This window comes from Montipora foliosa, chromosome 6, assembly GCF_036669935.1.
Source record: "Montipora foliosa isolate CH-2021 chromosome 6, ASM3666993v2, whole genome shotgun sequence".
Classification (NCBI taxonomy): Eukaryota; Metazoa; Cnidaria; class Anthozoa; order Scleractinia; family Acroporidae; genus Montipora; species Montipora foliosa.
The window spans coordinates 44,578,797-44,599,165 of record NC_090874.1 but is presented as its reverse complement, the minus strand read 5'-3'; the positions used below and the strand labels follow the sequence as shown (position 1 = coordinate 44,599,165).

At 43.5% G+C, this 20,369-nt stretch overlaps 1 protein-coding gene across 1 annotated transcript; it reads left to right on the top strand.

The window, feature by feature from the left end:
• Positions 1–303: 303 nt before the first annotated feature.
• LOC138007461 (uncharacterized) lies at positions 304–20,041 on the top strand. Its single transcript, XM_068854390.1, has 3 exons — positions 304–5,911; positions 6,560–18,513; positions 18,950–20,041. The coding sequence occupies exons 1-2, from the start codon at positions 304–306 to the stop codon at positions 18,487–18,489; spliced, it is 17,538 nt and encodes a 5,845-aa protein (XP_068710491.1). The 3' UTR covers positions 18,490–18,513; positions 18,950–20,041.
• Positions 20,042–20,369: the final 328 nt, after the last annotated feature.

The following is a 20,369-nucleotide window of genomic DNA, read 5'->3' as shown; positions in this document are numbered from 1 at the left end:
GAATCACCTGTTTTATCCATCACCCTAAAACATTACTCTACCACTCACAGAGCAAGGGCTGTATTTCCGGAACGACGAAAACCTGCCACGAAGAGTACTTTTGATTGGAGGAAAACAGGTACTTTTTGTTCCAACTAGCTGGCTTCATGAGATAAGACGAGTTAATCTAAATTCCGCGCCCCTGATATCATCTGTTATCTTTATGGACTGGCGGAAAAACGGCCTGTGATGTAATAACCAAACAATGGTCTCAGAGATCGCGGTCATTTCCCTGGAAAATCTAATGTACTGAAAAGCGACATTATGTTTGGCTGGTCGCCGCCAAATATTCTGGTGACTCTAATACTTTGTTTTTTAATAGTTCTTCAGTCTTACTGGTCGCCAACGCAAGCAAAGCCTTACCAAAAGCGAGACTCCTTAGGTACATATACAGCAGGTACCCATAGAGGTGTCTACGAGGGAGATTGGCCAAAAATTGTCAATTTCGAAAATGGCGAAGAGAAAGAAAGACGGAGGAGAAGTCCTACTGAAGTGGACGATGAATCACAGGACGTTACACTGGGGAGAACTTTGAGTGTGGTAGCTCAAAAGAGGCAAGGTATTGAAACACCTATACAACCTCTGACTTCTGATTCTTCTATGGATCTTCAACGCTTGAACATGGAAGAAAATGTTCGGTCAAAAGTTAACCAGCCGCAAAATAAATCGATATCAGTGGATGTAAAAACGGAGCACGAAAATAAAGCCGCTGGCGAAAGCGGTAATGAAGATAACGTTAGTACGTCACAAAGTGAACTAAATGTAGGAAACAAATATGAAATTTCTTCATCAAGCGCTGAAAATGCGAATGACCAAAAAGCAAAACAGGGTATAATGGATAGCAATGTTGCTTTAGAAGCGCACGATAAAGCTGATTCCAGCAAGTTGAGTGTAAACTATGATTCGAACCCTGAAAAAGAAACTAGTAAAGGTAAAATGGAGGTGATATTAGTGCCGAGCAGATCAGTTGATGAAAACGCCCACGTTCGCAGTGTTGAAGAGAGTACTAATAATCATCTTGGAGACCTTCCCAGTGATAAGAGCGATAAAGGAGAAGATAACCAGCCTAGTTCAGAATCTCCAAGAATCACAACAAAACAACCGAAAGCTCAAACGACGAATACAGTCCTTGTCGACGAACAGCATCAAGATAGCGATGTCAATAAAGGCACAACTGCGAAAAGTGAAACTTCTGGTATAATTTCTAGCAATGAAAAACCTGTAGCTCCGAATGAACCCAGCTCATCCCAAAAAGCGCAGTTAAAGAATGACGAAAGCAAACCAATAAACAGTACGCCTCAAACAGATACTGCATCTGCAGAACCTGTTAGGGACGAGTTGGGAAATAGTGGATCGGAAATTGTGACAACTCATCGCCGCAGAGAACCTGAAGTCGATTCGTACGCAGAAAGAGACACGGAAGCTAAGCCTGCCAATGGGCCTGAGGTTGGGCATTTCCAAGTAGATGACAAGTCTGCAGATCTTGAAATAAATGCTAATTCTGCTGGAGTAAAGGTTAAGGCCAAGCCGGCTTCATTACAGGTGGTTTCACGCCCGGGTTCTCACTCTTCCTCGGGAGCACAAGAGAGATCATTTTTCAGCCATTACCATTATCCACCTTACCACCTTCATCATCATTGGTACCCAGCCATGCGCAGGTCCTATGGTCATTTGCATCGACACCATTTTTTTAGGCCTTATCGTCCCTTTCCCGAAAGGCGCAGTTTTGAAAGCTTTTACGATGAAGCACCCTTCTATCGCCGCCGCTTACCCTACTGGTACCCACACAGGCGTCGACACCATTTCCATGATTCCTATTTGTACGAAAGATCCCGACTTGAGGAACCTGACGATTTGTCACGTTATCGACGGAGACGGCACAAGCGCCGTTTTCGGCATATCAACCGGCCCTACCGACGCCAGTTTTACCATAACAATATTCCGATCATGAATGGCATGGATGTACCTCCCATGGGCGTGCAACCGGAAGAAGGAACGATGCCGCAGTTACCCATTGGCCCAGTTGCGCCATATACTCAGCGACAGAATATCGTGACGCCCATGCCACCACCTATAAACGTTGTTGGAAACCCACCACCTGGGTTACTTGGAGGAGTGAATGCGGCCATGTTTGGAATGAATGGGATGGATAATTTTAATGGAATAAACTCAATGAACAGGGAATTCAACGGGATGAACGCTATGGGGGCATTTGGTTTCAATTTACCAGACCAAATGGGTCCCGAAGAAGGTTTTTCAAACGAAATAACCCGTGGATTAGGAGAAATACAACGCCCTGATATGACTCCTAGGATAGCAACACCAATTAGTTTCAGCAACACACCGGTTAAGGCATCAAGAAGAGCATTCAAAAAGACAGACATTCTATCTGAAAAGGCAAACAACGATACAAGAAAGGAAAGGCAATCTCACGATCACAAAACAAAAGCTGTAGACAAGGCTACAAAAGATATTTTAAAGACAAACCTTGATAACAACTTCAGAAAAACGAAAATAAATATAAAAAGTTGGGAAAAAACTCTCAAGCGTTATCACTCACTGAAAACGCCAACGTCCAAAATACAAGAACCTCACAAGTTTCGTAGAAACACAAAATCAGCTTTTGAGAGTACAGAAAAGAAGAACACAGGAAAAATGATCACCACGCACTTACACCCACAGCATGCAAAAGAGATGGAAGGAAAGAGAAAGAATGAAATAGTGATGCACCGCCCACCAATCATATATCACCCACCACCTGAGATTTACCATCGTCCTGACATTGTAGTTCATCGTGCACCTATAATGCTGCATCGGCCTCCAATAATTTACCACCAGCCGCCTGTTGTTGTCCACCGTCCAGCGATCATTTATCATCAGCCACCAATAGTGTTCCATCAACCTCCACCAATGGTTCACCAGCCAATTTTGCACTCGCACGACACGTGGGTTGCGAAGCCTGTCGTCTACCATACAGCCTCCACAGTTTCACACGACAGGACATATTTCGGAGTACCATCTCACGTTTACGCCGGTAATTATGGCGCAGGATGTCACAAGGGAGTTTGTTTTTACAGGAAGGGAAGGGTGCCTCACAGCAAGAATACTAATGCAAAAAACTCTACCCTTTCTCAGAAAACAAAACGTGACAGTTTAAGCGATTATATGGACTACGTTTCGTCATTATGGAAACCTAACGAAGTGATAAAAAGAAATATTCATGATGACTACGAGCTTATTACGTCAAGAGATGGTGCAAAACAAAAACTGAGCTATAAAGATACAAGCGTTGGAAACATAAATAAAAGGGACCGAAATACAGATGACAGAAGTTCTCATTTCAAACGCGATAGTGATGATTTTAAGAACACGTCAGAGAAGAAAAAGAAAAAAGATGTCGTTGTGAACCGTCCTCCTATAATTTATCATCCTCCCCCTGAAATTTATCACAGGCCGGACATAGTAGTCCATCGACCTCCTCTCGTGATCCACAGGCCACCTATTATCTATCACCAGCCACCAGTTATTGTTCATCGGCCAGCCGTCGTGTACCATCAGCCTCCGATTGTATTCCACCAACCCCCACCCGCAGTTAGCCAGCCGTTGTTGTACTCTCACGACTCTTTCACTGTTCATCCTACATTCTATGCAACACATCATGGCTCGGTTGTTCGAGACTTTGGACACTATGTAGGGGTTCCAAACGTCATCACTAACTATGGTAATCCACTCTTTGGAAGAGGACCGCCGATGGGCAAGAGATCAAAAATCGAAAAGCCACCGTCAAACAAAAACGGAACATCCTTAGAAAGCGCCAATTCAACAGAGGCAGCTTCTAAGAAAAACACTCTGAAACACAGGGACAAGAAAGCGAAGAACGAATCAAACGAGAAGGCGGGAAAAAAGAACACTGTTCTGGTCCATAGACCTCCAATTATCTATCACCCACCTCCTGAAATTTATCACCGGCCTGTAATTGTTGTTCATCGACCACCAATAATGATTCATCGTGCGCCGATATTTTACCACCAACCTCCAGTGGTTGTTCATCGTCCTGCAATAGTGTATCATCAACCACCTTTGATATTTCATCAACCACCTCCAATGGTGCATCAACCAATACTGAAGTCTCACGATACATGGATATCCCATCCGGTAGTGTTTCCGTACGCATCACGTGTTATGCACCACCACACTTATGTTGGCGTACCTGATGCCTATACTGTTCGTCACTATGGAGATCACGGTTTTTATAAGTCGCACATTTTGAAACATACCCATCACGATGAGGGGCACGCATTTGAAAGAAATAAGATAACTGGCGAGAAAAAACATTCAAAAAACCAAAAGAAAGATTCACCCAAAGAACAAAGTACTTCAATGGAAAGCGAGAAGAAAAACACCAGTTTGAGTCTCAAAACTAAGAACGTTGCTACTCAAAAAGGAGGAAAGAAAAATACAGTTATTGTACGGCGTCCACCAGTTATTTACCATCCCCCACCAGAAATATACCACCGACCGGAGATAGTGGTTCATCGTGCTCCTATCGTCATTCATCGCGCTCCAATAATTTACCACCAGCCTCCTGTAGTTGTGCACCGCCCTGCCATTGTCTATCATGAGCCACCGCTCATATTTCATCAGCCGCCACCAGTTGTACACCAGCGAATTTACAAATCACATGATTCATACATTCGGAGGCCAGTTATGAAGTTGTTTTCATCTCGCATGCACCGTGCAGGACACTTGTACCACATTCCCCACGCATATTACCACGGACGGGGTGGTGCAATTCATTTTATGGCGTTCGGAAAATCCAAGGTACCTCAAAAAGAACATTTTCATGAAGAAAAGGGCGACACAAGAACAACAGTCAATGAAAGCAAAACGTCAAAAACACAGAGAAGGAGTCATCATAAGCATAGAAAACACTCTACGTTGACAAGAAGCAAAGACAAAACAGAAACAGGAACTAAACTTCATCACAACTATAAATTTCTCTACCATAAAGCTGAAGAGGTTACCGAAAAAGCACATAAGAAGAACTCTGTGGTCATTCATCGGCCGCCAATCATTTACCATCCACCACCAGAAATCTACCATCGACCAGACATCGTAGTACATCGTGCCCCAATAGTTCTCTATCGTGCTCCTATTATTTATCATCAGCCACCCGTGGTTGTTCATCGACCAGCCATTGTTTATCACCAGCCAGCTATTGTTTTCCACCAACCTCCACCCATGGTCAATCAACCAGTTCTACACTCTCACGATACCTGGGTGTCAAAAGCTGTGGTTATACCTTATGGATCGCGTGTACGCCACATAGCTACCTATAGAGGTGTGCCTCACGAGGGAATTTTTATGCATGGATTTGGTACAGGAGCATTCGGAAAGTCAAGAGTTCCCATCAGAGGCTCGCGACGGAACGAAATACATGGTATCAATGTCAAAGGGAGTAATGGAACAAGTGAAACAAAAACGGAAGAAAGTAAAGAGTCAAGGGAACAGAGTGATAAAGAAAGGAATCGTTTAACCAGGGTTTCACGCCATGGCAAGAAACGTAAAGAATACAAAACAATAGCAGCAGCAATAATGAAGAAAACGTTGCCGGATCGTCCTTCACCTGAATATATCAAGAACCGCGTTGGAACTGGCGCAAGATCCCCAAGAAGCCTGCAAAACTTACTTGGGGGTTTCAACCACCCTGTGTCAAGCGCTGCCTTTCTCCGTGATCTAAACAATATTAAAAGCGACGTTGGGGCGAGTGCAGAGATGAGAATTCAAAGTGCTATTAGCGATCATCAGGGCCCTATTGGTGCTAATGTCAGGATACAGAGAGGAATAGCTGAAACATGGAACAAGTTTGAAGGTGAGAATCCATATCAAATGTTTAAACGTAATAGTGAAGAAAGTGACGACAAATCTACATCAGACGAAAACGAAGGCAAAAACACCAATAGCACCAAAAAGACAATACTTATAATTCACAGGCCTCCGATATTGTACCATCCACCAAGCCACATGATCCATCGACCATCTATAGTTGTTCACAGGCCGGATATAATTGTCCATCGCCACCCCATCGTCTTACACCGTCCGCCAATTCTAGTTCACCGCCCCCCAATCATAATTCATCGCCGGCCAATTCTAATTCACAGGACGCCAATCATAGTCCATCGACCACCACTAGTGTTTCATCGGCCTCCGATAATAATTCATCGCCGGCCCTATATTATTCATCATCACCCGATTATGATACACCGAGCGCCAATTGTTATACACAAGGGACCTCAAATGCTAATTCATCATTCCCATCTGATTCATCATTATCCTATGCATATGATACACATGCATTGTCCTGGTTGCGGGTTTGGAAAATCCACCGTAGCACGACTTGAGGTTAAAAGAACTCATCGAAAGAATGACAATACGTCACTTTCAGACAGACTACATAAAGATTCTACTGTCATGGATTCCCACTGGAAAGGTTCTAACCTGCCAAAACGCTCTGTTGCAGAAACGAAGCCGAAGAGAAGTTCCACAGAAGAGGGAAAACACAAGAACAGCAGACGTGACAAACACAAAAAGAAGAAGGACGTGGTAGTAAACAGACCTCCAATAATTTACCATCCACCACCGGAGGTATACCATAGGCCAGATATCGTTGTTCACAGGGCACCTATTTTAATTCACAGGCCACCTATTGTATATCATCAACCTCCCGTTGTTGTTCATAGACCAGCTGTTGTCTATCACCAACCACCAATCGTGTTCCACCAACCTGCTCCAGCAGTTAATCAACCACTGCTTTTCTCACACGATAGTTTCGTAGTCCATCCAATGGCTTTCGCGTCCCACATGGGTTCTGTTGTCAACGATGCTGGACGGTACATTGGTTTACCACATGGAGGAGTAACTAACTACCCGGGATCTATACCCCACGGAATCACAGGGCATGTATTCCCATCGCTAAACCCACATAGTTGGTCAAGACGTGCTGAGGTTTCTAAACCAAAACAGAAGAAAAACGAAAAAGTCACACACGAAAAGCATGACAAACTAAAACGGGGATCAGCTCAAATAAAAGACAACAAAAACGGAAAAGGATTACAAACAAGTTCTTGGCAGAAAAGCAAGCAAACGAAAGGTGAGCGAAAAAACAAAGTTGTCGTCGCTCGACCAGCTATGATATATCACCCGCCACCTGAGATTTATGATCGCCCAGACATAATCGTTCACAGACCAGACATTGTCATTCATCAACCGTCAGTTGTTTACCACCAATCCTCAGTAGTAGTACACAGGGCTCCAGTGATTTATCAGCAGCCTCCAGTTGTATTTCACCAACCAGCTCCAATGATTACCCAACCAGTGTACCACGCTCATGACACATACATTGCGCAGCATGTGTATCATCCGCATGAAAGCCACATTTCTCACTCGGCAACTTACGTGGGAGCACCCCATTACTACCCAGGTCATAATAGTTATGGATGGGGTTTACTAGGAAATGAGCCAAATGCGCATGCACATCCAGCTGCACAGTTTCCTGAATACGGTTATCTCAACAGTCCTGCCTATCCAACCCAATATCTAGTCCCCAGAGCGTATGTGCGATCAAAAGTTGAAAACGCTAAAAAGAAATTTAAACACAAGGATGCAAAATCAAAAAATGGCCATATGATCATAAGAAGAAGGTCGGCAGTGTTGAGTAAGCATCACCGTCATCGTCACCACCATCATTATCATGATGATCATGATCATGATCATGATCATCATCATCATCATCATCGCGTAATCACCGACTATGATCCTCATCCAGTCACTTCCATTGCGCATATTGGACATCGAAAACACACCATCATTATACATCGACCTCCTCTGATTTACTATCCACCACCAAGAGTTTATAACCAACCAGATATTGTCATGCATCAACCTCTGCTTGTTTATCACAAACCGTCTATAGTGCTCGACCAGCCCCCAACAGTGGTGCATCACCCAAAAATAGTCTATCATCAGCCGTCGGTAGTCTTCCATGATCCTCAACCAATAGTGCACACTCCTGTAATTAGTTCGCCATTATTAGTTAAGTCTCACATGGAGAGAGTTAACACAAAGATAGTATCCTCAAAGCCTGTCAGTGGGAAGGATTCGGACTTAAAAGGTGAAGAGAAACCAAAATCGGACGAAAAGCGAGACCTTTCAAATCCACCTCAACGAAAGAAAAGGAAACAAAGGAATGGATCGAAGAAACAAAATGTTGTCGTCCATCGGCCACCAATAGTGTACCATCCACCACCGAATATCTTTCACAAGCCACCCGTTGTAATGCATCAGCCTCCCACGGTTGTTTATCGCCCACCCATCCTCATACACAGGGCTCCCGTGGTTGTTCAAAGTCCACCTATGGTAATTCACAGGCCTCCAATTGTACTTTACCAGCCAGAACCTACATATCATACAACGTGGGGATACGCTTTTGGAAAGTCCAAACTGGAAGGTGAGAATAACAAACAAAGCAAAGCCAAGCACAGTGATAAGAAGCAAGGGGAAAAGAAAAGCAGAACAAAAGGTACAAGGCGCTCAAAGAGCACTAAAGCCGACAGGAAAAACATGGTTCTTGTTCATAGGCCTGCGATGATATACCATCCCCCACCAGAAATATACGACCGTCCAGATGTCATAGTGCACCGTCCAGATATAGTCATCCACAGACCGTCAATTGTGTATCACCAACCATCAGTTGTTGTTCACCGGTCTCCGATAATATACCGTCAACCACCAGTTGTTTTTCACCAGCCTTCGCCTATGGTGCATCAACCAGTTATGCATGCACACGATATGTATGTTGCCCATGCAGTTCCAGTGCCGCACACTTCACACCTTTACCACGCAGCAACCTATGTGGGCGCTCCGAATTTTTTCAAACAGCCACATATCAACGGTTACTTTGGGCATGCTTTTGCGAAATCAAAAGTCACGAGGATCAGCAACGATGATAGTAACGATGTAAACAATACTAGGACAACGAGCACAATTTTAAGTGAAGATGAAAGACATTTCCCTTTAACGCCCGGTGCACCTTCAAAAGACTTGGGAAGAAAAAAGTCCAAGCCAGGTCTTAAAGGCCACTTAAAAGCGGGAAAAAAGAACCAAGTTATCATAAATAGACCAGCCCTTATTTACCACCCCCCACCTGAGATATATGACAGACCAGATGTAATTGTTCATCGACCAGATATAGTCGTTCATCGTCCCTCTATTGTCTTTCACCAACCATCCGTAGTTGTTCACAGACCCCCAATAATATATCAAGCACCATCCGTGGTTTTTCATCAACCCCCTCCTTTAGTGAATCAACCGATCATGCACTCTTATGACACGTACGTCGCCCATGCAGTGCCGGTGCCATATTCATCCCATATTCAGCACACATCAACCTATGTTGGCAGTCCACACCATTATCCAGGTGCATGGAACTATGGCTGGGACCAATTCAATCCGTTTGGCTTAGCGTATGGAAAGTCTAAAATACCCTCAAATGAGGCAAAGGTGTCACATCACCGCAAATCAGGAAGGAAAGATAAAATAAGACGAACACTGAAAGACCAAAGTAAAAGAGAAAAGAAAAAAGACAAGACTTTAAGCAATAGTAGGAAGAAAAACCAAGTGGTGTTTCAACGCCCTCCTTTAATCTACCATCCACCACCAGAGGTGTACCACAAACCCGATGTAATTGTGCATAGACCTGACGTCGTTATCCATCGTCCTGCTGTGGTTTATCATCAGCCGTCGGTAGTAATTCACAGACCACCGGTGATTTATCATCAGCCGCCAGTTGTGTTTCATCAGCCAGCTCCTAGTGTGAGTCAGCCAATTCTGCATTCACATGACACATATGTTAACCATCCGTATTTTACCTCCGCCTCGTCCAGCCTCTACCACATTGGGAATTACATTGGCTCTCCACATTTCTACAGTGAAGGATTGGGAGAGCACGGATATGGCACTGCCCACGCCTTTGGTAAGTCAGAGGTACAAATGTCCCAGAAGAAAGGAAATCACCACAAGAACATGAACATTCAGCGAAAGGGCTTAGGAACAACGCCGGGAAAGGATACCAAGGATTTGGATGACAAGCCGAAATTAAAAAAAAAGTCCAAAAAGGTTACGTATGGGATAAAAAAGAATCTTGTTGTGATGCGTCGACCTCCTTTGATCTACCATCCACCACCTGAAATTTATCACAAGCCGGATGTTGTTGTTCATAGACCCGATCTTGTAATTCACAGGCCTTCAGTGGTCTTTCACCAGCCTTCGGTGGTCGTTCACAGACCGCCAGTAATTTACCGACAACCTCCAGTGATATTCCATCAACCATCGCCCATGGTACAACAGCCAATCCTACATTCCCATGACACATATTTGGCCAGCACTCACTTTGACCCTTTTATTGCGCATGTGTATCATACTGGTAGCTACGTGGGTGCTCCGCATTACTATCCAGGAGGATGGGGACACGGATATAGCGCGTATAAGGCTTTTGGGAAATCAAAAGTCGAAAAGAGAGCAAAGAAACAAAAGAAAATTGAGAGCCATGGAGACAAGAATAAAAACTATAGAGGTAAAAACAAAAGGAGTGTACCAATGGAAAAGGATTCCTTTGAATTAAAAAAGCGAAAACACAAGAAAAAGGATGCCTCAAGAGGAGACAAGAAGAACGTAGTGATAATACGCCGTCCTCCACTTGTTTACCACCCTCCTCCAGAAATATACCACAAGCCCGTTGTAATTTTACACAGACCAGATATCGTGCTTCATAGACCTTCAGTTGTCTTTCATCAACCATCCGTTGTCGTGCACAGGGCACCAGTAATTTACCGTCAGCCACCAGTGGTTTTTCATCAGCCATCACCAATGGTGAATCAGCCTATCTACCACTCGCACGAGACGTATCTGGCGCACCACCACTTTGTGCCATACTTGTCCCACCTAACTCACGCTGGTTCTTACGTTGGAGTTCCGCACTTTTTCCCCGGGCATCAAAGCATGGGTGATTTCTTTGGTCATGCATATGGAAAATCCAAAGTGGAGCCCAGTTTAAAAACGTCGCAAGGAAAAAGTGAGAGCCTCGGAGACAAGAATAAAAACTATAGAGGTAAAAACAAAAGGAGTTTATCAATGGAAAAGGATTCCTCTGAGTCAAAAAAGCGAAAACTCAAGATAAAGGCTGCCTCAGGAGGACACAAGAAGAACGTAGTGATAATACGCCGCCCTCCACTTGTTTACCACCCTCCTCCAGAAATATACCACAAGCCCGTTGTAATTGTACACAGACCAGATATCGTGCTTCATAGACCTTCAGTTGTCTTTCATCAACCATCTGTTGTCGTGCACAGGGCACCAGTAATTTACCGTCAGCCACCAGTAGTTTTTCATCAGCCATCACCAATGGTGAATCAGCCTATCTACCACTCGCACGAGACGTATCTGGCGCACCACCACTTTGTGCCATACTTGTCCCACCTAACTCACGCTGGTTCTTACGTTGGAGTTCCGCACTTTTTCCCCGGGCATCAAAGCATGGGTCATTTCTTTGGTCATGCATATGGAAAATCCAAAGTGGAGCTCAGTTTAAAGACGTCGCAAGGAAAAACAACAAAACCAAGCAAAAAGTCTGAGGGAACGGAGAAACAAGCGGCAATGCATGAAGACTTGTATCGGAAACTAAGAAAACAGGTTAAAAAGAACAAAAGTAGAAAAGGAAGAAAGAAGACAGTCCAATTACACCCTGAAAAAGAAAACAAAAAGGATCATCATAGAGTACACAGAAAAAATATGGTTCTCGTGCAACGTCCAGCACTTATTTACCATCCTCCACCAGAAATCTACGCGAGACCAAATATCATAGTTCACCGACCAGATGTTGTCATTCATCGACCGTCAGTGGTGTACCACCAACCTTCAGTAGTCGTTCATCGTCCACCAATTATCTACCAGCAACCTCCAGTAATATTCCATCAGCCAGCACCAATGGTAAAGCAGCCCATCTACACTTCGCTCGATATATACCAAAGTCACCCGCAATTTGTCCCTTACGTCTCTCATATAAATCATGCGGAAACCTACGTGGGCGCTCCACATTACTTTCCTGGAGAGTGGAAGTATGGTTATGGTTTCTCCGACTCCTTTGTACCGCGGGACGTCGGATTTCATCAGTGGAACGGATTCACAAGTCCCATGTCTCAATTGTCACCGTACAGAGCCGACTATTTCGTCTCCAATAGCTTAGGAAAGCCAAGGGGAGTCAGGAGTCGCCAAGGTACAGCTTTTGCCAAGTCTGCCATGTCTCAATTGTCACCGTACAGAGCCGACTATTTCGTCTCCAATAGCTTAGGAAAGCCAAGTGGAGTCAGGAGTCGCCAAGGTACAGCTTTTGCCAAGTCTGCCATGTCTCAATTGTCACCGTACAGAGCCGACTATTTCGTCTCCAATAGCTTAGGAAAGCCAAGTGGAGTCAGGAGTCGCCAAGGTACAGCTTTTGCCAAGTCTGATGTTCAAAAGTACCACGAAAAAGCCAAAGACATCAGGAATAATACGGTGATTAGGAAAAAGTACAACGAGAGGAAAAAATCTAAGGAATCCGACAAAAAGGACCGAAAACGAAGTAGACGTTCAGCTCATTTACCTAAAAGTTTACGTAAAAGAGTCAATGAAACAAGCAAAGGAAGCAAGAAAAATATGGTCATAATAAGACGACCTCCCCTTGTGTACCATCCACCTCCAGAGGTGTATCATAAGCCTGATGTTATTGTTCATCGACCAGATGTAGTAATTCACCGGCCCTCAGTGGTATACCACCAACCTTCAGTAGTGGTCCATCGCCCTCCAATTATTTACAACGAGCCACCAGTGATATTCCACCAGCCTGCCCCAATGGTCAACCAAGCAATTTTTCATTCGCACGAACACTATATCGCCCATCCTTCCTTTGTTCCCTTTACGAGTCATTTATATCACACCAGCACTTACGTTGGCGCTCCAGAGTTCCTCCACGCTCAAGGAACCTCTTTGTATGGTCACGCTATTGGAAAATCAGATGTTGCAAAGCATAAATCAAAGACTAGAAACGCAAATCACAAGACTGAAAATAAAAACAAAATACGTAGACTGGTAAAAGAAAAAAGCACTAAATCCGACGTCTTCCACCCACAAAAGGAAAAAGACGAAAAGGCATCTAGAAAGAATGACATTGTTGTCAGTCGCCCTCCCATTATCTACCACCCACCCCCAGAGATTTACCATCGACCAGACATCGTTGTTCATAGGGCGCCGATAGTGCTCCATCGACCCCCGATAATCTATCACCAGCCGCCAGTAGTTGTTCATCGACCAGCTGTTGTGTATCATCAACCTCCCGTTGTCTTCCATCAACCACCGCCTACAGTTCATCAGCCTATCCTACACTCTCACGACTCATTTGTCGTGCACCCTAATGCAAAATTTTTTCCTCAAGGCTCTACGTTAACACACAGCATGAATTACGTTGGAATTCCGAATCACGTTTTGCACACGGATGATACGGCGTTCCATGTGTTTCACCGATCAAACATAGAATACTCTGACAAGGAAACATCACATAAAACAACACCGAAGCGCAAAAGCCCAGTGCCTAAATCAACCATATCAAAAATACCCACAACCAATAAAGAAAATACTCAGACCACTATAACAGATCAAACGCAAAAGAAGACTTTGCGATCAATCATACGTCGACAGAGATTGAATAAAAGACAGCTTATCGGCTCGCATTCGCTTTTTGGGTCCTTTTCTCCGATTAATAACATTGACAACTCTCGAACATCAGTTGAACAGAACCACAAATTATCGACCATACCAGGAGATGTCTCGAATCTTGAGAAAAATACCGCAAAGAGGCAACTTATTTTACAAGAACCTACTGAAAATGTGCTCCATAACACTTTACCCTCTGTGTATGACACCCTAGAAATGGCAGCCTTGCAAAACCAAGCCTTGCGTACCACTGAGGACCTACAGGAATTGAATAGGGCGAATAGAGTAACTTTACCTTTTTCCGGAAACACTTTGGAGAGGGCTGCGATCCGACAGTATCCTGTTCCTTTGCAAAGTTACCTTCAGTCAACGCCAAAACATTACTCTCCAGATGTACGAGTCCACGTCGAAACAACAAGGTCTTCCATACCAAGAAACTCACGAAATAAGCGGCAGATTGTTCCTTTGTATCAGCAACAATATACAACACAAATGCACCCACTTGTGTTACAAGCACCAAATACCCAGAATACGGAGGATACCACCAGTGCGTTTTCATCTTCATCCCTTTATCATCTATTCAGCCCCTATCATCTAGCATACCATCAGCTTACAAATCCATACAACTACTTAGGCATCAACGCGGTACAGCATCATCCCCGTGTAAATATCAACGTACAGTCAGCAAGGTCCACAATACCAAAGGGAGATCACTTCATTCAAAAGCGATCAGAGGAGAAAAAGTCAAAAAGACAGTTTTTAGCGGTCATGTCTCCTTTATCTCCTAAAATGCCATTTGGTTTACAGTCAGGAATGATGCCCCTCCCCATTTCACCCTACTACAGTCTACAACGTTTCCAATTACCACTGGTACCATCCCTAGATGACTCTGAGGAGTCTGAAATGGAGGAGCCTACATTTCCAGAGACATTACCCGTTTTTCGTGGTCAATCACAAGACATCTTCAACCCCTATAACGCATTGCAAGATGATGAAAATTATTCACCGTCGATTAATTTCATGGCTTCGTACTTAAGATCACTTTATAACAGCTACCTGGGATATCCACCTAATCAGCACGGTCGAAAACCCAAAGTCGACATAGAAGTACATGCTGCAAAGTCAGATATACCCAAAGTCACGGAAGACACAAAATACTTTCACGCTCGTATTGCTAAACGACAAATGAGTGATTTCTTACCAAACAGTCAATTAATTTCAAATCATCATAACTTGTCTGCAGCTAATGGACCGAAACGTTATCATCATAGTTCTCTGCACGTTAGCAACAACGTGGAAACAGCGAAAAAGCATGAGATGATCGCCGTAATCAAAGAAAGGAGGTTTCCAGAAGCAAGAAAACGGAAACAGTTTCAGCAAACTAAAACAGGAGATAAGAGAGACGAGCTTTTGCAAAACAGCGAAAATGGACAAGGGATTTCTCCATACCAAGGAAACTCTAATTTTATGGCCACGCAAGCCAATGAGTTTGTTAGCACGAGTGAAAGCAGTCCTCTGCAAAACGAGATAGATCCAGGCAACAACGAGGGTATTCAAACGCCATCCCAACAACAGGACGTGTTGGAGACAGATGGGCAACAACAGGAGGCGCAGTCGCAAGAGCAACTACAGGAGCAAGAACAAGATCAACAACAGAGCCCAACGCAGCAGCCACCGAACATTCCTGATCAACCTACAATTGAACCGTTCCAACAACAGTTAGTTCTTCCCGCACCCCTAGCACCAATACAATTGCCAATTCAGCCACCTTTGCAACCAGCCTTTAATTTACCTCTTGTGGCACCCGTTCAAAGTGATGCCCAAGGTGCATTGCCGGGGATATCAAGGGCCAAATCAACAGAACAATCAAGTTCACAACAAGGATCGGACGCCGGTGAGTGGCAACCCAAGCACACGACAATTGACATTAAAGTGGGTGCTAAATCCATCGTTCCACAAACATCAACAAAAACCAAAAAATCTTCACTACAAGAATATTTCCCCCAGACAATGGATGAGAAAAAGGATAATCAAAGGCGCGAGAGAATTTCTCTTTTAACACGTTTCCCTGCAATGCAGGTGTTACCCCAAACTTTTAAACAAAACGGAGTTATGATGCCTCCTTTCAATACCTTACCTGTGAATCACAGAGTTAAGTCCAATGGAATGCTCTTGGAAGAGCTACAAAAGCAGAAAAAGTACCAAATACTAAGAGCCAAGATGAACAAGGGACATAAGAAACTAAAGGAAAATGCAAAGAAACGCGAGTTCTTTGCTATTCCGCAATCGACTTTACCAGCTCAACCATACCTATTTCCAGCACAAGCAAAGGCTCAGTCCAGACCAAAAGTTTCAGTTACCGTAAAAGTCAATCACAAAAAATCCACCTTTCCAACGGAAAAATACCTTTCGCAACAAAAAGGTGAGAGTGGCCCTCATGATCAAAAGGAAAAACCCAAGCGACAAGTGTATGGAATGGAACCATATACAAATCCATTTCTAAAATCACCTCAAGTGCCACAAGTTCAAATGAAAGCTCAGCAACCTAAAGTGTCCATCCAGGTTGAAGCGGAAAAAAAGAGAACGATAAGACAGCAAGGAAATAAAGGAAATCAAAGCACAAAAGAAAGACGTCAGATATACGGCTTATCAGAATTACCACAAGGTGGAATAATGCAACCAGTGTCCTTGACCAGTCAGACTCGACCACTTAGATATTTTCCGACCTCACTCCATACACCACGTGTTTCCATCAATGTTGTAACTTCAAAGCGATCTAAAGAAGACTTCCATGACATCCACAAACGCCAAATGCTTGGTTTCCAATCTGATGTTGTAGAAACCATGGGAGGGCACCAAGAAACTATTCCACCCAGTCAAGAGCCATTCATGGATAATGAAGTGGCAGAGTACAACACTGCTCAGACTCCCGACAACGTACAAACACAATCATCCGAAGATGAGGCATCACAGACGACCATTCAATCGAATCCGGCAATACTGCAACAGCAGCAGATACCAGTTCTCTCTTCAAACGAGAATGACTTTAACGAGCGGCCGCGAGTTACAGTTCATGTTGAGGCCTCGAAGAGAGATAGCAAAGCGAATAAAGAAGGACATCACATTTCTCCAGGTTTGTCAAAAGGTAAGGTATCTGAACACCGTGAAGGTGCAAACGGCTATGGTCCACCAAAGAAATCGAAACGACAACTGTTCGGTACTGTACCTCTCTTTAGTTCATTGGATCAAACAGGCATATCTGCTGATTTACAAGATGGATCTAATGCAAGGTCATCTGTACCCATATCAGCTGGGAACACGGGGTATACGAGCCACCGAATTCAGAAACGGCAGTTTTACAATTATCTAGGAGGTCAACAAGAAGGGACACTTTCTGATCAGGCAATAAAAGATACCAATGAAGCCCAACAACAACAGCAGCAAGGCATACCAATAGGGGTATTTCAACAGGAGCCAGGTCTGCAAACGGAGGTTCCACAAATGAATCCTCGACAAGGCTCCGTATTACCAGAAAATAACCAGTATCAGAATCAGATAGACTTACCAGAGAACAATCAACTTAAGGGCTTGTTTGGTCCTCTTAGTACACTTAATCGTCCTCGTGTCAGCATAAACGTTCAAACAACCAAATCCCAAGTTCCCATCACCGTGGCAACCAAGCGAAATACGCCAGAGAACGAAGTATCAAAAAGTCTGGAGAAAGAGAGTAAGAAATTTAAACGCCAATTTGAAATAATTGGGGGTGGTGGAGTGATAGAGAGAAGGCGGGGATCAAAGTTGCTAACATCACCATCATTAAAAAAAGGACGAGGAGGAAACCTGTTAGGTTTCGGCACTAATCTGAACAAGCCAGTTGAAGTTTTTGCAGATCCGATCACTAATCTTGTTGCTGGTGGATTACCCGCAAGAAAGAGGCCGAGGCTTGGAGGAATTCGCATCGATAGCCCGCCCGGTTTGGGAACTATACCCCTTAAAGGTAGTGTTAACCCGATAGAAAGTACACTAGCTCCTGGTCAAGGTGTACCATCTATAATCCAAGACAATGCTGCCGAGGAAATCGCCCCATTTGTACAAGACGCTGCAACGACCGGCAGTAATCCTTTGCTTCCTCCCAATGGTATCGCGGCACCTGCAATTGAATCTCTTGGAAAAGAAAACATTGCAGATATGCCATTACCTGACACTCCTGCAGAGAGAACAGAGATTGTACCTGTATCCAACCTTAACCAAGCTTTAGTTCAAAACTTTCCTTTGGAATCTGCTTCGGCGCCACTTCCAGAACGCCAAGTGCTTCTTACTCCACAAGTGCTTCCAATGGCCCCAATTGTACCTTTAGCACCACCTATGCTTGTACCACCGGCAGCCACAATGCCATCTCTGACAGCAACGGATCCGAATGGACCCGAAAATCTTAATTCTCCACTCCTTAGACCCGTTTTCCCACCTATATTCCCCATGGCGCCGCCAATAGCTGCCCCACCTTCGCCTCCTCCCAGTCCCACAGGAGTACTTCCCGAATCAGAAGAGGATAAGCCATCAGTACACGTGAATGTGGAAACGGCAAGATCTCATGTCCCTAGAGTGAAACATCCCAAAGCGAAAACGAGTGACCAAGCCGGTCGTGGTTAGGGTAGAGGAATTACATAAGTAAAGGTATGAAAAAAAATATTTCCCATTTCTGTTACAGCAACGTCACGGACTTGACAGTAGATGACGTATTTTAAAACGCTGTTAGTGACAAGGTAAACGCTCTATCTAATTGTGTAAGACATAAATTAAACTTAAACTGGTGTTATATTTACATTGTATTAAATGCTTTAAGGTATGCGAAGCAGCAATATAATATCAGGTCGTGACAACAAAATCGCAAAACCACAGCGACGAAATAATTAAGTTTTGCAATGATAGCTTGGCATTCTTGCCAAAGAGAGCTACTGACTTTGCACAACTATGTGACTGTAACACGTTATTTTTATGGAAAAGCAAACGTTCAAATGAGTGAGGGTACACTTACGTAAATTCTGGTGCACCTTATTGGTTTTGCGTATAAACTTTACTTGTCTCAAATGAACTTCCTCGTATTTTTTAGGACCAAATGTAGATTTGTACAGCAGAAGAATCAAACAACGAAACGGCGCGCGACTGTTGAAGGGAAAAGTGTGAAGCTCCTGTAGGCAATTACACCATCGTCGAGGCGATTCCAAGGCGGACATAATGTTAACCATGTTCGAAAGTATTAAATTTAGAAGCAATAGACGCGTATATGTATTAAATTGAAACAGATGATTCATATTTGCACCTCCTGTAACGGCAAGGGATGCTGCATTAACAGTGAGATGTTGACAAAGTTCACGACATCGAGTGAGAAGAAATGCGTCCCAGATTTTGTGCACTCTCTCAAGGAGAGCGATTGTTCCACTCCTAGGTTTCCTATTACATTTCTCTGTGAATCAAAGTGGTTCCCGTATAGTTTATTTTATGTTTTTCTGCACACTATTTTCGATTGGAACATACATCAAGCTCAACCTTGCTCTGTTTTAACAGTGGCATTCGAGGCCCCACTTAAGATTCTTTCGTCGTAAAGTTAATCGAATGCGACCGGTTTTTCTTATCAGGATTTCAACGCGAAAAAAAAAAGCTCTGGCAGTAAGGTCAAAGCAAACTTAACTGTAGTAATGAGTTCTAAACGACAGGATCTGTCATGTTTCTCTTTTACTATAATTACTCTATTTCGCTCTTCTTACGATACCAAAGGCGTTTTAACGCAGTAAACTCATCAGTGTGACCCCAGCCCTTGCAAAACTAAAGCTCAGTGTTTCACGGGCCATAACACATTTATGCGGTGTGAGATTGAGCTTGGTGAATGTAAACATAACTGCATAAAAGAATTTGAGCAAATTTGCTTTTGTAGCATTTGAAAATCGAGAAGTCTAGATCTTAGTTTTCAAACAACTTTGATCATTCTTTGTGGTGGAGCTTTCGTTGATTGCAGTCAATTAATTAAAGATTTCGTATACTTCTTCTAAATTTGCATGGCGGAATATAAATAATTTAATATTCACTGACGTCTTCAGGTTGCATGAAAACTGTGAGGACATAAACATTACACGGTAGACAAAAAGCATATTTTTCTATGAATAAAGGCTTCAATGAAGTTGAAAGGCGTTTTCGAAACAATTGTGACAATAAAATCTTGGATTTTAATTACATGGAACTGCGTTTTTCCTTGCCTGGCGTCTTCTTGCTAAAATTTCCTAGATCCCAAAAGACATTTTTTTCTCTATAGAAAAATCGAAGTAATTGTTTGTTTTAAGTATTTTAAGAAGGCGATATATAACATGACATACACATTACGTCAACACACAATAGAATTTACCAAATAATTGCAGTTATCTCTTTATCTCGTGGGTACATGATTCGCTCGTAAGACGGGGATAACAATATACATTCAAGAGAAAATGAGGGGACAGAGAGGGAGGCTCAAGGCGTTGGCCGGGATATGTTATGTC